Genomic DNA, 24,821 nt, shown 5'->3' on the forward strand with positions numbered 1-24,821 from the left:
TTCTCTGTGGGTTTATCTTTATGAGCCACCTTTTACATTACACAGTCATTTGAGCCATTGTTAATTTAAAAATATTGATTAGAAGCGCTTTAACTTATTATTAACCCTAGCCTGATCCTGACTTGGACTTTAAATCAAACTGCAAACCATGTTAAGAAGCAAGGACAGGCCAGAAGACATCAAGGAAATGACCTCACATAATACTCACATAATACTCAGGTCTACAACTACACACACACACACACACACACACACACACACACACACACACACACACACACACACACACACACACACACACACACACACACACACACACACACACCATCTATCCAGATAAATGGACGGTGTGGGGAGATTGCCCGGCGCTCTGAATTGAGCTGCCTATTTGAACTGGAAGGAAAAAAATGCTTTTAACACAAGTCTGGTGTGATAAAGAGAAAGAATTTGGACAGAAATATGCTTTTCACTTGTGATTTGAACTGTGAACTCAGAGAAGCAGAGCCGTTGCTTCCTATAGGCGGACTATGCGGATGCATTGGGCCCCCGCAGCCACTAGGGGGCCCCAAAGCTGCAAGTTCAGCCTCAATATATTTAGGGAGAAATAAAATGACCTGTCTTTATTTGTAGCCACTAGCAAGTAGCCTTCTTTGTTTCTATTTGAGGAAAATCCTGCATATGTTGCATTTATTGACGTAAAGGAGCCTCATTGCTAACTTTTTTAATCATCATTTTCTGTAGCTTTAAAATGCTTGGGTCAACTTGACATGTTTAATTTGAATTTGAGAGAGGTTTTTACAAATCTAGCCTGTTTTCCTCCTAAAATGTAACAGATTGATGCATCTCCACGTATTATTCCTCTCCCCCCCCTCGTAGTTTGACAAAATCGGGGCCCCCAAACAGCATCTTGCGTATGGCCCGCCAAAAGCTAGAAACGGCCTTGCAGAGAAGACCTCGCTTTACTCCACTTAAGACACACAGATGGCGAATTTCACACTGTTCAGTAAGGATAAGATGGGCAGCAGCATCCAATCTGTGCAGTTTTCCTCCATTGTTCAGATGAATAGCTCGAAACAACGGGGCAGGTTTTAAAAATACACTGATTTAGTTTGCACAGGAGTAGTTCTCAAAAGTCCTCAAAAGTCCTATATATATTAATTTATATTATAGGTAAATTATAGGCATATTTTAGGCAGTCTACTGATTTTTACCAGTGGTGGAATGTAACTAAGTACATCTACTCCAGTACTGTACTTAAGTACAAATGTTGAGGTGCTTGTACTTTACTTGAGTATTTTCATGCCACTTTCTACTTCTACTCCACTACATTTCAGAGGGAACTGTTGCACTTATTACTCCACTACATTAATCTGACAGCTTTAGTTACTTTAAAACATTAAAAAATAAGATTTTTGCACATAATAATGATAAATTAAATTACTCAACAATATAAGTCCAGCTGAAATGATTAGACAATTAAACACAGAACATTTTTTTATGTTTCCAGTTTCTAAAATGTTTCTAGAACGTTTTTTCTGCATTGAGTATTTTGACTTTTAGTACATTTTCCTGATGATACTTACATACTTTTACTTAAGTAACATTTTCAATGCAGGACTTTTACTTGTAACCGAGTATTGTTACAGTGTGGTATTAGTACTTTTACTGTAAGTAAAGAATCTGAATACTTCTTCTACTACTGCACAATATATCTAACTATGATTTAGTACTGTGAATGTAGCAGATATTTTGTCAAAGGGAAGTAAAAATGCAGCTATCAAGCTGTTAACTGGGTTTATGCTGCAAATGATTTCCTGATGTTAAGTAAACCAAAGCCGCTTGGAAGAGAAAGTAACTCGTAATATATCATCAATATATCAATATATCAATATATCGTTCTCAACCACATCAGAAAAAACCTCTGTGCGTCTTGGCCAGGCTTTGAGAAGAACATGTGGTCCCATTTGTTATGTTGCAGTTCAACACTTCTGCAGCGAAATTCAACATCCAGAGTGTGTATGTGTGATAAGGTGCTGTATGCTCGAGCAGTTGCACGGGTCAATCCTCATCAAGAGGATTAGATTATGTTTGTGGAGCTTTTTCCCTTTATTACAAGTGACAGTTGATCGACATGAAAGGGGGAGAGAGATGGGGGGGTGACACGCAGCAAAGGACAGCAGGTCAGATTCAAACCTGTGTCGCTGCAGGACTCAGCCAACATGGGGCGAACGCTCTTACTGGGTGAGCTAGAGGCCACCCCTCATCAAGATGTTTAATGAGTGTTTTAATGACTCGCGCAAATGAGCTGAGAGGATATAGACATAGATATAGAGGTTATAGACTCAAAGACATGACCAGTTGTCTGAATCTGCATAGTGCGACACATCTTATTGATACATCGTTGATTCTTTAAGTTTCATGAATATAGACGTGATGCATTGTTATGATGATTTATCCTACTGAGCGGTTATGAATTCTACATTGACTACAACGATGGTGTGGGTTTCATGATTTGTGCAAATACAGTGCCACGTGTCCTATTTAAATCATTTTACTTGCAAATTAGATAGCATTAATGTATTGTGGGGAGGCATGTTTTGTGTGTTTTTGTTTTTGTGTTTAGTATGCATCATTTCATCATTTAGGTAAAATACTGGCAGCTTTGCTTACTAAATGCAACATGTGCACTTTAGTCTTTAGTATTTTGAGTGGATCCCACATACAGTCCTGCTGCTGGAAATACTCACTGAAGCAGCAAATGTGTTGCTGAATATTGTCCCCAACAAATGCGCTATTTCATCTGGTTTAATGTTTGATAAAAGCTACAGTGATCAGCTTTAAGAAACAACTTTATACTGCAATAAATATGCAGAACAGTGCAGCTACTAATACGTGAATTTATTACATGTTTTATTTATTTGTATGATGGTTTTGCAATTCAAATGCACATTATAGATGTCATGTAGCATGTTAGAGAACTGATGTAATAATTCTCCCAGACTCCACACATTATTTGTCTTTTAAAGGTTAGTGCCACACACATGTCAAACACACACATTTCAAAAGAGCAAATAATGACCCAACTGTCCCTTAGTAATTTCAGCTTTCTGGCTGTTCTGGCATTGTGAGTGACCAAGCAGTAAGGCACGAGGAGAGGAAGCACAGGTAAGTTTCAAAAAGGAGGGGTTTTATTTACCCAAAAAATAGCAAATTAAACAGTTTCAAAACAAAAATGAAGATAAAGATTTGGGCCCATAAAAGAGGTCAACTTAACAGAATGTAACGAAAGCTCTTAACGCAACAAGCTCAACATACAACTGACCTAACAAAGAAGAAACAAAGGGGACATACAGTATATACTGGTTGATTAAGGGCTGCTTCCCAAAGGTGCATCTCACTTACCTTATATAGCATCCCCTGCTCCTCCACTTGCTTCACTTCCTCGCGTCTTCCCACCAAGGAAGCACGGGAGAGACGGAGGAACTCATGGGAGGAGATAGGAAACGAGGAAATGTGTATTTGTCACTGCCCGATATGAGTCGAGTGCAGATGTGAGTTGCGCATGCTCAGATTTAAACGGTTTACAGCATAACGTGTCATGCTGAAATTTGTGAAATCCATAAAATAATAAACTTTTCTCATTACAAACAATAACAGAATATGGAAATCATTTCAAAAACATTTTAGCTATCTATGATTGTTTGATTGCTAACGTTAGCTCAAAACGCCATTCAAGTGACAGCCTTTGTTCTGTTTAATTGCTAACTTAGCCAGCAGTGAACGAACTTCGTTATGTATGCAATTTTTACAGAAGTCTCTCGTTAGCAGCTTCTTGTAGGCTACTCGTCGCAAAGTGACGCATGCGCAGCTCACATCTGCACTCCACTCACATCGGGCAGTGACAGTATTTAAGCGGATGCAAATGAAAGGAAACATGACACGACCTGAGACGTAGCCCAGCTTTTGACACACAGGTGAATCTGACAATAAAACATTACTAATTAAACTACAAACAACAATCATGACAAAACACTTATTCAAAACAATCTAAATGTACACTTAATATGATGTAAAACAAGTGACAAGATATCTAAAGAACAAATGAAGCTCCCCCATAACATGACGAGTAGTGGCAATGTCCAATTTGTCCACTCCTTTACAGCAGCTCTTGCTCCAGAGCTGCATCTCATGGCCCTTATTTGATAGCTCTTCGACTCCTCGGTCAGGGAGCGGGAGGCAAGTGGAGGAGTCAATTTCAGCAATGTGAGATGCAGCGCCTGTGTCACCCAGCAGGCTGCATGTGTGAAACCTCCAACACTGGTGAGCTCAAAAGAAATAAAGGTTATAAGAAAGGAACAGACAATCAAAAAGTAACTAAATGTTACATACTCGGGTACTCTCAACTAAATAAAGTATATGTAGGCTATGTGAAACAAAAACCGTGTGTCCTGCCAACCCGTTCTCACTCCGAACTCGTAAAATACGGACGTTGGGACAGTGGCTGTCAGCGTCTGAAGCGACGAAAAAAAGCACCCTTCAGCGTGTTTGTAGAAAGTACCGGGGAAAGCAGCAGCTACACGGGGTTTAGCGTGTAGTATGTAAGGGGGAAATTCCGCGTAGGGAGGTTGGTCAGGGTGGTTTTGGTCAAGCACAGGACTTTCACCCAGGAGTCCCGCATGTGTCTTTAACCATCCCGTTCTTCCCGCGAGTCACGCAAACGTAAGCCCACCCACGAGCTTTTCCTTAACCTAACTGCGTCAAAAGGGACGCGTTTAGTTAAAGCGCGTCATATGACGCTAAAGGAGACTTTTAGCGTCAATAACAACGACAAAGGCACCTGACCAAGTGTCCGTATTTTACGAGATGGGAGTGAGAATGTGTTGGTCCTGCAAATTATTTGTACCTTAGTCAATGTTTGAAACAAAAGCATGACTGTATAATGTGTCAGAGAAATTATATGAACCAATCTTAAGACTGCATAAGCCAAAGAAAATAAAGTGGGAGTGCAAGAGGTTAGCAAGATGTTAGAGGTTGGTTTTTAAGATGGCTGTGTGGCCATGGCTGTGGCCATCACAGGCATGCATGCATGGAATAAAACAGATAAATAAATAAAATGTTCGAATGTCTTTTTAGTCTAACCAAGCAAAGCAATTTGCTATGACAACACTCGTTGCACACGACTACACGAGTTATCATTACATTATAGAGACGACTGCATTAAGGACAGAGTGCATGAATATTGTTGCAACTGATATTACAGAAATGTATTTGTGTAAAATAAAATTGCATATTTCATAAGCTATGAAAATGGAAATCATGGCAATCGTGCCATAATAAAATGGCTGAATAATACCTAACAGTTATTTCGAGAGTCAACAATGAACAATGAAATTCTCATCAGCTAGCCACTAATTAATTAGTTCAAAATGTCTAGCTGCAGTAATCACTACACTCATGATGATCTGCAGAAGCTAACTTCTGTCTCTGAGAGGCCCAGTGCCCAAGGTGTTTTATAGTCCAAGCCCTATTCATAAATGTCATGAGTTATAGATTGGACTGGGGAGTTACAGAGCAATCATTACTTCAGCTGATTAGTGTTATTAAAGTGGATGTAAATGTAGCATTGAATTGTGGAGAAGTAGCTTTTCTCACTCTGGCTGCTTGTGTATTTTTATTTTTTTTAAATATACAGACAAAACAGGATGATCACTGTTATCACACCATTACAGGCACTCTCATATCGTCGCTGTCAGGTGAAAACCTTATATGTCCCAAACCGTGGTTTAAATGGAACAAAGGCTAATTTGAAAACATTTGATTGAGCTATTTACCTCAGACGAAGTCAGATGAAATTGCCTCGTCACTGTTTAAATATCTGTTAAACCCACAGACCGACGTCAAGGGTGACCAATAGTACTTATTTATAAAAAAAATTTCAAATAAAAAAAAAAAAGACGAAATACGGATATACGAGATTTCTGCCGGACAGTGTTCATATGGACCTTTTTTAAAAGATCAATATTTGAAGCTCTGCTCTTATAGAAAAAGCATAAAAACAACAAGAACTGACCATTTCAATGAGCTGTGAGGAGGCAGGTCTAGTTGTGACGAATGATGATGATGATGATGATGATTGGGAGTCTTTGGACGGTCACACGTAGGACTTCAATCACATCAACAGTTTGGCTCCTGAAATGATTTGTCAACAAGTGAGCGTTTTACTGTCTCACTGGCAAAAATGAGTAAAGCATTGTTAATGTAGCTTCGGAGGACGGCGCTACGACCAAGCGATTAGATCCTCAAGCCCCCCCAAAAAAATGACAAAACAGCATTGTAATGACACTACCTTCAAACTTGATATACATCCACTTCTGCCGTTCATTCCTTTGTAACTTGTTTTTTTCCCTGCCCTTTAACAACATTCACTGTGGAGTCTCTATGGTAATAAAGATGGGTTTGGTACTTTAAAAAAAATCTTTATTAGGGTGTTTCAGATAGCACAGTGGCACTGTGTGCCTCTGCTGCTTTAATGCTGCGATCATTCATGCAGTAGCAGAGAAGCCCACAGCATTGAGCCTGAGGGACTTCTGTTAAAAGGAGTCCCTACGCAGAAAAAACTTAATAAGAGCAATATTTTACAGCCGCTTATGATGCCAGTGTTTGCTGTTCCGCTGTTACATGCAGCATGTTGGAATCAAAACACTTACAGGTATGAATAGTGGCTGTTCTAACGCAATGTGAATGTGTTGTTTGAGAACTTTAACACCTAACCTGCCTCCATATGTTCAGTCCTATTGCATTTTATTTCAGCTCCTTGAGATTTAAAATAACAGTGGGAATGGAAAGAATCTGGACAGGATGTGTAGCTGTTTCACATATTGTATTTATTATTTGGATTATTGTTGTTCTTTTGTTCCGGTTTTGTCAAGTCAGCTTGTCTGTCAGTCACATAGGCAGCTGTCACATCACAAGACCGTCTTTGAGAGGAGAGTGTGAGTGCGTGTGTGTGTGTGTGTGTGTGTGTGTGTGTGTGTGTGTGTGTGTGTGTGTTACCAAACAGGGGACATTTCTTTTCACAGAAATTAATGACTTTCCTTTTTTGACTCTAAAGTGGATCCTCCATGGACGCTGCAACACTGTCTTTATCATAGGTACCGTTGTGTTTTATTACTAAGGAAACCACAATATGACTAGGTGCGCTCCTTATAAATCTTATACATTTAATTGTTGTTGGCTTTGGGTTGATTTCCCCGGTGTGGGAAGCAGAGCTGTTGCAGAATCGGGGGAAATAAGTCAAAGAAACAATGAAACATCTCCAAAGAAAGCACTATATTACTGTTACATCATACCGTGTGCATGTACAGCATGTGTTAGACACAAGATTACTTCATCTAAGTTCTAAATCTGTGGCCACAAGATCAGTGGTGGAATGTAACTAAGTACATGTACTCAAGTACTGTATTTAAGTACAAATTTAAGGCACTTGTATTTTCTTTTCATGCCGCTTTCTACTTCTACTCCACTACATTTCACTCAGAAATATTATACTTTTTACTACATTAATCTGACAGCTTTAGTTAATAGTTACTTTACAAAATAAGATTTTTGCACACAAAACACATGTAGTTTATAAAATCTGATGTTTTATTATAAATTAAACTATACAACAATGTATAGGCCTACAAGTCCAGCTGAAATGATAAGACCATTAAACATTTACTGTAGTTGAGTGACAGAACTGTTTGGATCATTTCCAGTTTCTAAAAGTACTTTTACTTTTAATACATTCACGACATAACACAAACACATATGGACCTTACATATTTCAAAAAATGTACAGACAGTAAAAATGGTTTTGTGTGGCAGGGCACCTTTAAGTAACTTTTTCAATGCAGGAGATTTACTTGTAACCGAGTATTTTTACTGCGTGGTATTAGTACTTTTACTTAAGTAAATGATCTGAATACTTCTTCTACTACTGCACAATATATCTAACTATGATTTAGTGCTGTGAATGTAGCAGATATTTTGTCAAAGGGAAGTAAAAATGCAGCTATAAAGGTCAAGCTGTTAACTGGGTTTATGCTGTAAATGATGAATAAATGTTAAGTAAACCAAAGCTGCTCTGGGATCGTTTCATTTGGAAGAGAAAGTAACTCATAATATATCACACGAGATGTTGGGAACAACCTTTCCACTTCTGGTTCCTTATAATGTCATACAACAACGCTGAAAGGATTCTACAGTTGCTATTTTATTGTGAAAAACTGTTGTGAATGTCAGAATCATTACAGGAACACAAATCACAAGATACTGACCAGACAAAACCACACGATGAATGTATTTGTTGACTGAAGTTTCTTAGTCTGCTTTAAGAAATGCAATGAGCCATTTCCCATAAAGCATCCTGTTCATGTTTCAAGTGAGTCATGCATTTCCAATCATTTTCACGGGAGTTATTTGCTTTTACTGCATAATGTTTTTCTCTTCCCCTGAAGGTCCACTGGGACACGTAACAAAAGCCATAGCATTCAAAAGAATTTTACAGGTGACACACAGTGCACAAAAGGTGGAGTGAGAAAGGCATTCCGTTTAGGAGAACAGAAGACAACTTTTCTCCCAAACTGCGCCAACTGTCTTTGAATACTTTCATACTTCACTAACTCTATTTTCAGCTGACATTAATGAGTTGAATTTGAAAGGACTCATTATTTTTGACAGCTAGCTTAAAGGTACTACATGTTGGATGCTTTAATTCATATTAGAGTAGAAATGGGGCTGCTAGTTATTAAGAAAGAGAAGAAAAGAACATAAGAAAGAAAGAAAGAAAGAAAGAAAGAAAGAAAGAAAGAAAGAAAGAAAGAAAGAAAGAAGTGACTCTTTTCTGTCTAGTGAGTTATTTTTGTCCAATTTAAGACCTCTCTGGCTTGATGATCCTTGAAGAAATCTCTTCCAGTGGATGGAAGGCTGTAGGGAGTACAATAATGAAATATGCTCATGGAACAAAGCCGTATGCATTTATAGAACTTAGCAGCACATTAGCACAATTGATTTGCTGATAGTTATTTCTCAAAATATCTTTGCTTGAAGGAATTGTTCACTATTTTGTGAAGTATGCTAATTCTCTTTCTTGCAGAGAGGAAGATCAATACCACTCTCATGTGTGTATGCTAAATATGAAGCTACAGCCTGCAGCCAGTTAGCTTAGCTTAGCTTCATATTGGAAACAGGGAAAGAGGTAGTCTGGCTTTGTCCAAACGTAACACTCACTGTGTACCAGCACCTCTAAAGCTCACTAGTTATATTGGGTTTGTCCTGCAGTGTTGTCGTCACATTGAAGTTGCCAGACTTCAGCAAGTTATTGTTCCTGGCTATAAAATAGTCCAGTACATAAACCCCCCTGTAAACTGCAACTTCTTGTTTTCACACTTTAGTTTTAATACAGATTTTAAAAACAAAAGGCAGATTGAAAGTAGGCAGATTTTATTATCTTTGCACAGAGCCAGACCAGCTGTTTCATCCTGCTTCCAGTCCTTGCCCATGTTAAGCTAAGCTAACCAGATGCTGACTGTAGCCTTATATTTACTGGACGCAAAATAAAAAAAGTTGTGTTCCCATTCACCTATTTGAATTGCACATTTTGAATGGAAACCGCAACATTTTTTTAAGGTCTCCTTACATGGTTTTTACCTCTGTCAAAAAAGACTTGATTCACTAAATGAGATATGAAAACACCTTTGCCAGATGAGTTCTGACATAGCAAACGTGCTGTCACCGCTTCTCGGATATTCCCTATTTGCTCCAAACCAGTTGAGTGCCTCATTCGCGTTTATTTTTTTGCGACATTTCAAGTTTGCAATTGAATGGAAACACAACTAATGATGCTGATTTTCTCATCTAACTCTCTGCAAGAAAGCAAATAAGGCTTTTTACCAAAATGTTGAACTATTACTTTAAATTATAAAAAAAATATGTATGTGAGGTATATTGACAAAGATGAACAGAATGTTGCACGTTACCTTAGAAAAGATCCTCAGTTACAGAGATGTAAATCGAAATTTTATGCCTGCCAGTGAGGCAACTTATCCCTCACAGCGATCACAGTGAGTGTTTACAGAAAGCACAGAGATGTTTCCAGGCAAGATTTTTTTCAGATTCTGTTTTTGGCTTGGCTCCTCTTCTTGGAGTACCTCATACGGTACCTCAATTAACTCAAAAAGACATTTTTCATTTCTTGGAGTGTATAGGCTGCGTTTTTTTTCTTCTTCTTCTGATTTCACCGGTGGAGTGTGGTTCTATTTGTGCATTGCTGTACCAAGTCAATACTGTGCACTCCCACAATTCTTCATTCAAACAAATCTCCTCAATAATGATCTGCAAGATGCAGACCACAGCTTTCTAATCAGCATTCTTTTCTTAGCTACATAACACCAAAAGATTTCAAACACACGGGGAATTGCTTTTCATCAGTCTCAAAATGGCAAACCAAACACTAATTACAATATCTGACAAAATTAGATCAACAAATCATTTGTTCTGTTCATATTACATTATTTTTGTATGCCCTCGCAGATTCTCCCATTGGCTCTCGAACGAAATGCATCGTATATGCAAGTGCTGGAAACTAAATATATGGATATAAATTCTGTTGGCAGCTTGCCAGCACGCCTGCCTGGAGGCTAAAGAAAACCTGAGTCATGTTTAGAATATGAATTATAGGAGATCATAAATCCTTATCAAACCACCTTTGACCAGTAAAACTTTATACGTGCTGCACGCGAGATGTGTGAACATGCTAATGTTTGATAAAAAGGTGAAGGAATCAGATGTATTTACGTCACAGCAGGTCTGAGAAAACAAACTGGGGGGTGATTGATGGAATAGACCAGAGATCTTCAACGAGGCGTCCTCAGAGTTACTGCAGAGGGGGAAGCACCAGATTATTGTTAATTATTATTATTTTTTTTCTTTTTTCTAAATGTAATATGTCTTAACATAAATCCAACATATTATTAGCAAATATAAATCAGCCTATTTGGACACACACACACACACACACACACACACACACACACACACACACACACACACACACACACACACACACACACACACACACACACATTAATGATAGGCTTACTGGCCTATAGGCAAGGTAGTCACTAAAGTAGCCACCCACAGATACAGTTCATCCTAAAGATTCACTGTGCCACATGTATGTGTAACATTAAAACATGATTTATGAAATCACGCCAACAATTATTATTTTAATAGCTTAGTACTTACGCATTCATGCATGCTCTTGGGGGAATCACTGGAATTGTTGGGTCCTTGTAAATTATAGAGTGTGGTCTAGACCTACTCTATCTGTAAAGTGTCCTGAGATAATTCCTGTTATGATTTGACACTATAAATAAAATTGAATTGAATTGAATAGTATTCTATTCACTAAAAAGGTATATAGAAAGGCTTTAGGCCGCCCTGCAAGTAATTGTAGGCCCAGTTTTATATGCAACTTCATTTTAAACAATATATATGTATAGGGGGTCCATGCTCTGTCTCTCTTTCAGTCAAGGGTTCCTTGGCTTAAAAAAACGTTAAAGACCCTTGCCATAGATGATTATTTCTAGTCTCACACAGGGGGAAAAAAAAACCACCTTTTTGATAGCTCTTACATGGTTGCACAAGCAGTGCCTAATCCTGTCTGGTTTGACACAAGCACATATGTCCCCTGGTGCAGGTTAATTTTCTCTCCTCACATTCAGAAAGCAGGACAAAAGAGTAACAAGGCAAAGAGAAAAGCAAAGCACAGGAACATGACAGACCAAAGTGGGTGAAATCTTTAATAGCAGAACTACCTTGACCCGTAACACCCACTGTCTCTCAGTAGCCTGTCTCTATTCTCCCTTTCCTCTCACAGCACTGGAGGAATATTTCCAAATTGTCAGAGAATACATGGTTATATAAAAGAGAGATTCTTAATATGTTTTGTTTTTTTTAGTATCAGTGACTGGAATATCTTTTTGTCGCATGTACAAGCAAAAAAAAAAGGCATTGTCTTCTTGGGCACCACTTGCACTAAAAGCAAACCTGTATACGAGAAAAAACAGCTCAGCCCCCTATACCCTGAGTTTGAGGTGTGTTACCCGGATACAATCAATACTGTTGTCAATACTGGAGTGCAAGGATAGGAGAGAAGAGAAGAGAGCCAGAAAACAAGATAGAACATGATGGAAAATATGTCAGCTCCCCTCGCATGCCACAGCAAATCCAATGAGTTGTATAACATCAAGAGCACAATGCATGGATTTAGAGAAGGGATTGCACCACTCTGTCGATATTCTCATCAACCACAATGTTTTATCAATTGTCAAGTGTTTCTTTTAATTATACAGTCATCATCACATAGAATGCCTAATACCCATATTGTTATGTCTTTACACAAACAATGAATAATCATAATGATAGGAATAACCGATACAAAAATCTTTATGAAAATGAACACCGTTACTTTTGACACACCAAGGCCTTCACTGGAGCCGACAGATTTTTACAGCTTGGTAAACATCAGTCCTGAGATTAGACCTAAATATAGTTAGTTTGATTGGCGTGTACCACAATGGACCCAAATGCAACTTTAACATTAATTAGAACTGATCATGTAATAAGAGAGAGGAGCATCTTGAGGAAGGAGAATTAATTCATGCAAAAGATCTCAGGACGATTGCCCCCCCCCCTACTTTGTTTGGTCGTGCTACTTCTAGTTTGTGCACCATCAAATGGAGAACAGTTTAATTGGACACATAGTATATTGTAGGGATGTAACGATACACTCAACTCACGTTTCGATACGATCACGATTTAAAGTTCACGATACGATTTTCCCACTTTTTTTTTTTTAACAGAATGAGCTGGAAAACATTCCTATATTTATACAAACTGTGCAAAACAACAGATGTGTACTCTTATCAAAAGTGCAAAACTGAAATTGTATTTTATCTCAAATAAAAAAAAAACTAGACGTTTGTTCTAAAAAATTAAATCTAATATCAAAATGACTAAATAAATAGAAAGACAAATCTCTTCAAATAAATAAACTAAGAAGACAGTGAAGTCTGAAGTCAAACAAGTGAAGTCAAGAGTAGATTTCGCCCTAGGCTGTATTTTTTTTTATCTCAACCGGTTGTAATCATTACACATTTATATATTGATTTGTTACCGGTTCAGGATGCATCGTTACATCCCTAGTATTTTGTGAGAATAAGGTGCAACACTGTACCTCTTTCAACCACAAGTCAGTAAACCAGGAGACATCAGTCAGATCATCTCCATATGAACACACACATACACTCCGAAATGCACACATACATCCCAAATGTTTTGCAAGCTACATAAGAAAAATCAAAACTAGCAAGTAAAAAGTGGCTTTGTTGGTTTGAATGTTCTATGGCGAAATAGTTTGACTAAGAATAAGGTCAGTCTCTCTACAAGGCGGATGTCTGCTGCAGCAGAGGCCCAGGCGTTACTTTAGATCGTACACAGCTAACCTGGCTGACCCCGCCACTGTTCTGGTGTCTGTCAGAGTGCTAATTAGCTCCAAATATATCTCTCCGTTGCAGTCTTTGTCTCTGTGCGCATCGTGGTATTGTACTATGCCCCCAAGTATTTCCTTCAGTGCGGCAGAATCTATCATCTCTCATTCTCACTTCATCTTGTGGAAAAACCATTTACCTCTGCTAAGCAATTGCACTTTGAGTCCCGTAAGGTGGAATTGCCACCTCAGACCTCACATTCGATGGATCCTGAAATGGTGCACGTGCACGGCCTTGTCTCGTTCACCAAAGAGTCCATTGTCTCGGAGTTTGAATGGTAGCTCAGGTAGTACTCTTGCAACTGAGAGTTAAGGTCCTGCTCCTGCTTGCGGGCTTTTTTCCTGCGCTTATGGTTGACTGAGTGCTGCTGCAGCTGCCTCATGGTGTTGGGGTAGCGCCTCCAGGACACATAAATAACCAAGAGGATCAATGCCACTGACAGGAACAGGGCTACGCTGCCTGCAATGATTTTATGGAAAGCCATATGTTCAAACTGTAGCTCTGGGATAAACGATGTAGGGGGTTCAGGGGAGATGGGCGATGTGGAGCTCATGTTTGTGGGCCCTGTTGTCTTCCTGTTTGTCCCACTAGGACGGACAGGCCAAGGGGTTACCCTCTGTACAGGTGACTCAGTCCCAGGGTGTGTAACACCAGAGGGAGAGAGGAAGGTTGTGATGTTCACAACTTGGGTGGAAGTCAGAACGATGAGAGCGGTGGTTGAGAAATCATTTGACACGTCCACACACGTCGAGTGATTCTTCACCACATCCACGACTCGTTCGCCCTGCACAGACTTTGGGCTGCTGCATATCATGCTGATGTCTTTGGAGTCTCTGAAGCCTCGGAGCCATCCCATAAGCGGGCAGATGCTGGGGCTGCAGTCCCAGGCGTTACCTGCCAGGCTGACGGTGGTTAGCGAGGTCCACGCTGCCACGGCTTTCACAGGCACGCTACTGAGCTTGTTCGATTCGAGGTTGAGTATTTGTAAGTTCGGCATACACTGGAAAACTGCCGGGTCCAAGATCTGGATTTCATTCCCTGACAGGTCCAATTTCTGTAGTTTGTGCCAGGTCCAAGGCACGCCTTGATTGATGGATCGTATGCGGTTCCATTGCAAATAAAGAGCCTGGAGGTTTGTAAGGCGCGGGAAAATGAAGAAATTAATCCTGGAAAATTGATTATGCTCCAAATGAAGTTCTTTCAACTTGAACAGCCCTAAGAAGGTTGTGCGGGTGAGGCTCCGCAAGCGATTGTAACCCAAGTCCAGAAACTCCAGGCTGCGGCATTCCAGAAACGTACGGATGATGATCTGTTTCAGGCCATTAGATCGAAGATGGAGATTTTGTAGCTTGCGCAGACCATAAAAATGCCCTGGCTGCAGAGACTGCAGCTGATTGTAGGATAAATCCAGATTCCGCAGGTTTGGTATAGCGCTGAATGTGTTGTTGTGCAGATGAGTTATTTTGTTGGAGCTGAGGATGAGTTCTTTGAGCCTGCGCACACCATGAAAGGCTAAAGCATCTATATCTCTGATGGAGTTGTGGTCCAAATAAAGCCAGATAAGCTGATTAAGGTGAGCGAACTGGTACGGCAACAGAACCAGCAGGCTGTTGTAGCGTAGAGACAGTCCTTGGCACCCCGTGGTGATGTTTTCTGGGATGGCTTGGAAGATGCCCGACTCGCAATAAACAATCTTTCCTTCGCAGCGACAACTCGCAGGGCACATCCTCTCCCCCTTGCTGAGCAGCAGCAGAACAGCTGCCTGCAGAAGAAGACATGATAACCTCCTGTCCAACATCACAGAACCTGTTGGGGGTAGAGTGGGGCACAGGCAATCAAAGGAATGACTTGGTTTCAGAAAATGTGTTTGCTCAAAGACATTTACATAATAAAATGGGAGCAATGAATTCTTCAATCAGGAGATCATGTGGCAAGGAGCAGCTTGAGATCTGATGTCTGAAACACCAGACCTTCATGAAGAATTAAAAAGAGGAAATATTCTCAAACGCAGGAAAAAAAAAAAGGAAAATTAAATGAAAGCTTGAATAGATAGAAGACTTCTTCACTCTTTAGATATAAGGTATTCAGTTTAGGAACTAATACATCTGTCAGTCTAAACTGCTCACAGCTGTCACCTTGGCTACGGGGAGAAACTGTGTCAGTAAATTGGGAAGAGCACATGACTTACCCATCGTTACTGAGAGAAGGAGTATCCTCCCGGAATAAAGAGCTCATTAAACGGCTCTCAGATGGCAAAAATCGCAGTTCATGCAGCCTCAGAGTCGATCCACATACCGAGCATCACTTATGTCTTCAATTTAGACAACCTAAAATCAAATATACGCAAGTTTTCTGCAGCGGTGCATGCCCCCCACCCCCCACCCCCCCGAGTGTGTGTGTGTGTGTGTGTGTGTGTGGGTCTGCCGCGCGGAAACAAGACGCCCTCACACTTGGGTCGTAGTTGGAGTCGCCGCTATAGTTCAGCCTGCCGTGTGCGCAATAACCCATTTGAGCGCCGATAGACTGATCCTTCACTCCATGCAGTCTCTCTCTCTCTCTCTCTCTCTCTCTCTCTCTCTCTCTCTCTCTCTCTCCCCTCTTCTCCGTCTCTCTGTCTCTTTCTACCCTGTCAGAGGCGTAGGCGTCGTTAGCACATATAACCCTTTAACATACTATGTATCCCAACCATGTATGTTAAGCCATTATTTCATTCATTCATTAATATCTTTTTTGTCATTAACTGTCTATGTGTTATGTTGTGTTATAGGTTAAATAAATATGTATAAAGTATTAATACCATAATAAGATATGTTTACTTTGCTTAAAATACATTTGCTATGAAATTTGGTGTATATTTTCTGAATGTATCTAAAATGTGGGGTGACATTAGGATCCACAGTATAAAGATGGCATCATACACAATGTAATAATACACACTGCTGACCATGATGATGACCTAGAAACTGACATTCTGTAATATTTCCCTGATCAAAATAAGAAGGTTGCATGATCCACATCCATCAGTCATTCATTCTTATAATCATTAATCCAAAACAAAATGACAGGAAATGACAGGAAGTTGGTTAATCAGGATTTCTGGACTCTATCTGTAGCTTGTTAAAATCATAATTATGTTAACAGCTCAAGTGTGATGTTGATATGCAGCATCCATCCATCCACTCTCAGGCAGCAGGGGGGAAAGTACTGGAGATAAACAGTTAGCACTTCTTGGTGTCTAGAGATGCTGCTGAAGAAGTGGCGACAGTAGGATTATTGGTATTCAAATGAATGGCCCTTACATTAGGAAGTCGGGCAGTCAACAGACATGAGAGGAACGAGGAAAACATGCTGTAATTAGGAGAGAAAAGGGTAACCTGGTATTCTGTGTTTATTTCATTCTTGTTTTTTATACTCTGCTCAGGATGCTTCACACAGATATTCAGCACACCGGACACAGCAGTGTGGAAAACACCATTCTTGACTGCTCAGCGTTGGAGAGTCTGAGTCCTAATGTGTGGTAACAGCAACCCCTTGTGCAAGCAAAAAGAAATGTCATGTTTTCAGAGCTGTTGACATTAATCTACAAATACATGAGTTCAGCACCCGGATCACTTGCGCTTTAAAGAAATTAGCTAATGAATTCATATCAATATCTGGCTAGGAGCGTGGTAATAGTCTTGGTCCGACAGGATTTCTTCTAATGCCTGTGGATTGTGTTAAAAAGAAATGTCTTTCTGAAATATGCTCCATGAACACCACAGCAGGGGTGAACCTAGGATGTGTGAAAATGAGCTATTCTGTTAAGATAATACCTCACAGACTTATAGTAGCATTTGTTTTGTGTTTGTTTGACAACTGAAAGTCAACAAAATCTGCTCTTCAGTCTTGGGAGATTACACGTCATTCAAGAAATGTGTGGGAAAACATCGACAAAGAACACTGTGAAAGCTGTATTCAGTGCAGGATGTGCTGTACCAACTACACAATGAGTTAATGTGATCTTGTATATGAAAATACAAGAAATGACCATGTGTGCACACCAGCCAGATCTTGACATTTGAAAATGTAATCACCCTCAGATCAATGATAACTACTATCTTCTGCCAATTACAGAAGACACATGTGAAAGTAGAGTCCATCTTAAATTATGTTAATGTAGACACATATGTAGGCCTATATGTATATGTAAGCTGACTTGTTCAAGGCCTGCTATGCTGTACATATGCACTACACACTGTTTTGTATCTGCAGATTCTTGTCCCTGTTAATGTAAAATACAAACAGACGGAGAGAAAGATTTGTTTATCCGCTTATTCATCTTTCACTGACCTTTCCCTCTTCTTACTGACATGTATTTTCCAGCAATTATTTGTCTAACCAAAAGCTGCAGCCATGTTACCCATCTGCAAACAGCAGAATATCACCTGTACTTTTAAAATGGCGTTTCATGATATTTGAAATCAGTGGTGGACACTGTCTGAGGGCCAGGGGCAAAAAAAGTAAAAAGAGCACCAACTGCATGTGGTGGAACACCAGCGCGCAGAAGGTCTTCTAGCATCTAAGCAGCCTATATGGCACTTCATCGCGTTTTCTCCACTGAAACAGCACCATAGAGGGACCTGCATCAAATTTTCTCAACTATAAGGTCACCCTAAAGGGCACTTCATTGGGTTTTCTCCACTGGAACGGCACCCTAAGGCCCTGCATTGTTTTTCCCCACTAGAAGGGCACCCTAGAGGGCCATGGATGACATTTTCTCCACTAGAAAGGCACCATAGAGGGCCCTGCATTGCATAATCCCCACCAGGAGGGAACTCTAGAGGGCCCTGTATTGCAATTGCCCCACTAAAAGGGCACCATAAGTGCACTTTGTTGTGAACAGCATCCTAGGGGGCCCTACATTGCGTTTTCTCCACTGGAAGGGCAACCTAAAGGGCACTTTATCATATTTTACATTGTTTCGCAGAATTTTCTTTTTTCCACTGTTTGAAATACCTAATCTGGAAGCTGATCTTAATTGATACAAGTCCGTGGCCTTTGTCTTGAGATGGGTGGATCGCATAACAGTTATCCACAAAAACCCTTTCCCATTGAATATCTCATGGTACAGACATCTCAGTAAATCAGTGCAACAAGAGATCTTCATGGTAAATTTGCCATCCAATCACTGTTGTTGTCGTCCATGTTAAAAGCCATGAGTACAGAGCAGGAAAACAAGAGAATGCAATTTGTGGACTTGTGACTGTGATTTTTTCTGGTATTTGACATCTGTTTTGAGAGGTATTTGTATTCTAAATATATTGCAGGTTATGGCTGATTTTTTTTTGATGATGTTTTACTACTATAGGACAAGGTGCACTGAATTGAATGAGTGCTTAAGAACCCATTATAAGACTGATAATGTGTGGAGGGTTTTCAGAACATCCTGTCGCTCATGCAAACACACAGCTCTCGGTCACTCAAACTCAGGTGCTTCATTAAAGTTCTAGTTGCACATAAAGTCCAAATGAGGTAGGCATAGCCATACTAGCCTGGCTCCGCCCTCCTACTTACTTCCGCTCAATTTTCATTTCCCTTCAGTACTCCGTCTGGGTTTGCGGTATATTCTTGGGTTTTCTCCAGTCAAATATTTGTAGGTCCAATCAGCAAACAGAGGGAGTGGCTGAGAACGATGACGTTGAGGACGTGTGCTAGAAAGATGCGAGCGAAGCCATTCAGTCCGTTGTGGCAGCAACGCTGCCGAATATCCAGAAGTTAAAGCCCGAACAAGAACAATCTTTGCTGAGTTTTGTTGGTGGCCATGATGTTGTGGCCCTCCTCTCCCCACGGGGTTCGGGAAAAGTTTGATTTTCCAGCTCGCTCTGTTAGTGGTGAAGGAGTTGGCTAAGGCTAACGCTAGCGATGCTAATGCTAAATATAAGCCGATAGTTGTTGTCGGTCTCCCCTCTTGTTGCACATGCGCATGACATACGTCACGACCAAACGTTAGCGATTGGTTGTGGCAGATCCAGAGTGGCTCTGGCCAGATCCAATAGTTTTAAACTTCAACAGAGTACCCGCCTTCAAGGAAGTTAACACTTGTCAATGAAGAGAGGCCAGACTCTCTGTACAAATGAAATGTACGAGAGTCTGGTAGGACCAGGCTACAGCCATACAGCATTCTGACTACAATCAACAATAAAATGAAAGAAGGAACTAAACATTCAGGTGGAAAAATGACCTTCATTATGGAGTTATTTAGTTACAGTAAGATGCATCATTGCACATAAATTATGAAAAAAAAAAGATGTTGTGGTTCCTATGTGATACATTTTTCATTGGGAAGGGAGGAGGGATGTTTTTATGAAATTATATTGACCTATAATGATAATAGTGTCACAATAACATATGTAATGATTCATAGAAGGAAAGAGTTGACTACTAGACTTGATGTTTTTGAACATCACCTTGTTATTTAGATAAAGTCATTTGTAAATTAAAAAGCTGAGACTCTATCGTCCCCAGGCTTAGATATGATTCACAGGACAGAGTGACGTTTTCTAATTGGCTGAATTTGCTTTCTCACATTTCCTGTTTGAACACAAATAGTATTAAGGCTTCTGAGTGTGATTGTGTTTTATATGATTTATTTATTGAATTGGTTCTAAATAATGTATGTCATGTAAAAATGTTACCTGTTGCAACCTTAACTTGTATTTTAGAACCGTTATTATAGGCACATTAACACCGAACACTTTTTTTTATAAAAACAACCTCTTTGCCCCATGGTCTCATGTGTGCAGTGCAATGCCATCGCGATGCATTATTCATAAGGAAATATACAAATGAAAAATGAAATAAACAGAGGAAGAACCTTTTTTTCCAGTTGTGATGCAGGGAAATACTTATTTTGCAAGGAACTATCAAGTGGTTGTTTGATGCAGGATTTAAATGGAGAAGCCCATTATCATCATCTCTATAATGCATTACCAGCTGATCCTCACCGGCGTCCCCGCAGAAGTGTGTTTTCTTATGCATGAGAGCGATATTTCAAAAGGTAGACTACCATATGAAGGTTTCTCTTTGATTTACTTTATGAATATGGTGAAGCACTTCTGCTGCTGGTGATTCAGTATGTGAATTGGTCTAAAGAGATGGGATGTTTGGCCCACATACTAACAAAATAGTTTGTGAAATGAAACAGAATATGAATTCATGTCAGACGAACAACGTTTTCGCTTGCAATCATCAGAAAACGTCGGGAATCCCCTCAGCGCTCTGAGTATCGTCCAGCAGAGGCACAACTTTAAGAACTTTGACCCCATCAATGAATTGTGATAAGCTGAGGATTAATTGTGAGGAAATCGCTTGATACATAGCCTATAATCAGAGCAAAGTCAACAGGCAGCCGCATATGTCAAAAGAGAAAAATAAGTTAAGTGTATGCAGTTCCCCTCATTTGAGTCTTAGAAGCAGCAGGGTAAAAAGTGCCAGATGTTTTGGGACGAGCCCTCTGTCTCCGAAATATTTACCTGCTGTTAGAATATTTTGTAGGCCTATGCATAATTTGCTGGGTAATTGAAGTTACACATTTAGGAGTCAGGTTCCCGGTAAATACCTGTTTCAACACTGTTTTAAGTCTCTCTTTGTTCAAATTGTTTTTTTACTATTTCTACATTTCTACACTGTTTCAGTGGGATTCATTATGCTGCAAAAAAGTAGGTCCTTCTCTTGCTCTATTATTCAGGGCTCAGTCGGTCACAGACAGTCATTAAAGTTTCATAGGAAGCAATTTGGTTGCCGAGTTATTTGCAAAGTGAGGTGAGTGCATATGGTGGCACTATACCTTTGCTGTTTATGGCTTGGGTTTCCAAGCTTTTCATGTCAAGAGAGCACCATTCTGTTCTCTTGAGGGGTTCATTTTTAACTTGATGACGGCTGTGGGAGCATTATAAAGAACTACAGATGATCACCAAGGAGTCAGCGATTCATTAAATCTAAAACACACAAGCCATTTTATTTGAAGAATGTTTTGACAAGCAGTCAATTCTGTAAATCAGATCAAAAGCAAGGGAACTTTTACCTTAGTAGAGTTAACAATTGCGATATTCCTTCCAATGTTGAAAGTTGACTACAAACGCACTGTGAAACTTAATTATTGATCCATACATTTCTGCATTGCTCGCATATGCCAGTCATAGCAATGTACCCCCCAAAAAAGCCAGATGAAATGTGAAAGCGGGTCATTTCAGATTTGTTCCACAACACAAACTAAACTTATTATGGGAGGATTGCACAGCAGCGACGTGCTGTGCTTTTTAAGAGTGGGATTACAACTGCAGATAGTTTTTCCCACATAGGAATCACAGGCTATTATTCATTTCCAAATATCATTACTGTAACATAATTTACAGATCAAAATGACCAGTGCTTTGACTTGTGGATAAAGACAATAGAGACAATCACACTCATGATGGACAGAACAGACTTGTACAGTATATACAGTATATAAATTATAACCAACTTGGTTTGAAATGAATCTTGTGTACCATATTTTTGTACCATATTTAGTCACACACAAAGGTTGATGAAACTTGGTTAATGTCATCCATTCTTAGTTTGAAAGCATCGTCAGACCACATCTATGCGAGAACACTAAAGGATATTATGTTACAGTCAAACCGGTGCACAGTGAATTGGGTATATTTGTCATTCTTCCAGTCACCTTTTTTGTGTGTGTGTGTGTGTGTGTGTGTGTGTGTGTGTGTGTGTGTGTGTGTGTAGGTTCATGTCCTGTCCTTCAACTCCGTTTCACTAATTGATCCAACAATGGAAATTCAATCAGTGACCGCTGCTGAAGTGCTAGATGCGTCAGTTTTATGTTTGTTTCCATCGATTTCACAAACTATCTGCCATTTGAGTTCATTAATGTCCATCACTGGTAATGAGCCTACGCTACTCATTAAGTACCAGGGCAGAGGGACCCATTAGAAGTGATGACTTTGACCCCGACTCAAAGTCCCATTATGATGCCTTGACAGCACCCTTTGCTTACGCATGACGAATTTCAGCATCAATACGCAACAATAAGGAAAAAATACCCACTGAACTTTCCTAACTTTTTTTTGTCTTGGCATGGATTAAAAAATGACATTGAAAACCAGATAAATGTATACACACTTTGCAACCCATCTGTTGTTTTCCTTGGTCTGCTGAATCTACACCAGTGAAGATTTTTAATACTGTTTTAGCATTTCTGGTTAAATTTCAAGCACTGTGCTTAGTCAGAAAATATAAAGAAATCAATATGTAGATTTTATTGGAAATGGCCAACATGTGGATTCTACATAGCTGCAGAAGACAATGTACATTATTGTTCTTGCTTGTTACTGTGTTTTATGGCATACAAACTCTGATCTTTTTATTATAGGACCACCACCTGCCTATGAAGCACTAAGACTCATATTAACACATGACAGTTTACCAATAGCTCCTCAGATCCAGAGTCCAGTAAAGCCACTGGGGGGCCTTTGAAGTTAGTGAGGGGCTCACAAGTAGCTACAACTCTTGCAGACTTTGCAGACAGGCAATGTAATCATAAATAGCCTAGGCTAATACAGTGTCAGGTACATGTATGATATCAAATAGCAAATAATGCATTCAACTATAGACAGGTTGCAACACAACAGCAAACGGATGCTTAATTCAACTTAATTACAATGAAGGAAATAACTAAATAGGCTACATTTACTCAAAGTAATGTAACGCAAAATCCTTTTTGAGGTACTTGTACTTTACTTTTATGCTACAGTATTTCTGTTCCACAACATTTAGATTTTTAGTCATCTGCATGCATTTGACATTAAGATTTTACAAAACATATAATCAACTTCTAAAATATGATGCATTCTTACAGATTAAACTACCCAATAGTATAAAGACATATTGGACACATAGTCTAGCTAGCTATGTCAATTTAACAGGCAGAGATCTGAGGAGCAGTTAACAATAAGAAACGGAAATGGAAAATACATGCATCGGGCGAAATTTCGTGGAACGCGAAGGATATAGACTAGGGGGGAGGCAGCATTTGAATGTGCCGGCCAGTAGTTCTCTGTCCATAAATCTGGGGGGTGGAGCTTATGAAGGGGGGGTTTGTATTTGTTTGGCAGTTGAGTTCAAATATCAACTATCTTTGCACAGAATCACTAACTGCACCTTTAACCCTTGTGTTGTCTTCTCGTTGACCATGAACTTGTTGTCCTTCCGGGTCAAAATTCGAAAATGAACAGTTTTTGGCGCTTTTCTCGACGTTTTTATGCTTTTGACACTTTTTAAAACGTTTTTGTCAATTTTTTCTACGCATTTTTAAAACATTTTTTTATTCATGGTCATTAAACCTAATTTAAATGACATTAAACCTATTTTTTTAGTTAACAAAAAGCAGAAATTATGAATTATTTTGACTAATAGTTAAGATCAGAGGATGTTGAGTGAATCACAGACTGGTTTATGTCAAAGTTTAGTCAGGATACTGTATTAAAACCATTTACTGTAAACATTGTTTTCTAAATGCTATGAAATTGAATAAAACAACCACAATTAAATGGAAGTAATCGTTAATTTTACCTGCGAAGAATGTTGTATTGGTTCCATACAACGTACATGCATGCATCCAAGTTATTTTTGGGCAATTTGGTTGTAAAAAGCCCATATTTCTGATATAAAAAACTAACCCGAGGACAACACAAGGGTTAATTGATATGCAGGCTCTCATCATGAGGACAATGATGTCTACTCTGGTGTGGGCTGCGGAAAGTCACTCAGCGACCAGGAGAGGGCATCTCAAGTCCTGAAACGAGCACCATTGAGCACAGTATAACCCTCCACCAACATCATTCCTGTTGCTATACAACTGATTTATTCTTGATGCCACGGTCAGTCTAATCCACAGCAGACGGCGCCTTTTCCCTCCGCTGTCCACATCTGAATCTGGATACATCCAACTTGTCGGGTTTGGACCTCAGTTTATTCCTCTCAAATGTCTTCACTTGCTCGGTTTCCGGTGTCTTTTCTGCCACTTCACCTAGATTGAACAATTGGCGACTCGGTGTTTTAAATGTGTCTTTTAGCCTCCCCAAAGCACGCGCTCAACACTAGTGTCATTCTCACCAGGCTACAAGCTTGAGTGCGTCCATTCAAGGGCTGTGTAAGGTGGCAGCCTGAAATAAATATGCATTATCAAGCTGA

The 24,821-nt window shown here is 39.6% G+C and overlaps 1 protein-coding gene across 1 annotated transcript; it reads right to left on the minus strand.

The window, feature by feature from the left end:
• Positions 1-12,321: 12,321 nt before the first annotated feature.
• Positions 12,322-15,939, minus strand: LOC144517964 (leucine-rich repeat transmembrane neuronal protein 4-like). Its single transcript, XM_078250270.1, has 2 exons — positions 15,781-15,939; positions 12,322-15,398 (listed from the first exon to the last, which is right to left on the minus strand). Exons 1-2 carry the CDS (start codon positions 15,782-15,784, stop codon positions 13,780-13,782), a joined length of 1,623 nt encoding a protein of 540 aa, XP_078106396.1. The 5' UTR covers positions 15,785-15,939; the 3' UTR covers positions 12,322-13,779.
• Between the last annotated feature and the right edge of the window lie 8,882 nt (positions 15,940-24,821).

This window comes from Sander vitreus, chromosome 5 (assembly GCF_031162955.1).
Source record: "Sander vitreus isolate 19-12246 chromosome 5, sanVit1, whole genome shotgun sequence".
In the NCBI taxonomy this organism is placed as follows: Eukaryota; Metazoa; Chordata; class Actinopteri; order Perciformes; family Percidae; genus Sander; species Sander vitreus.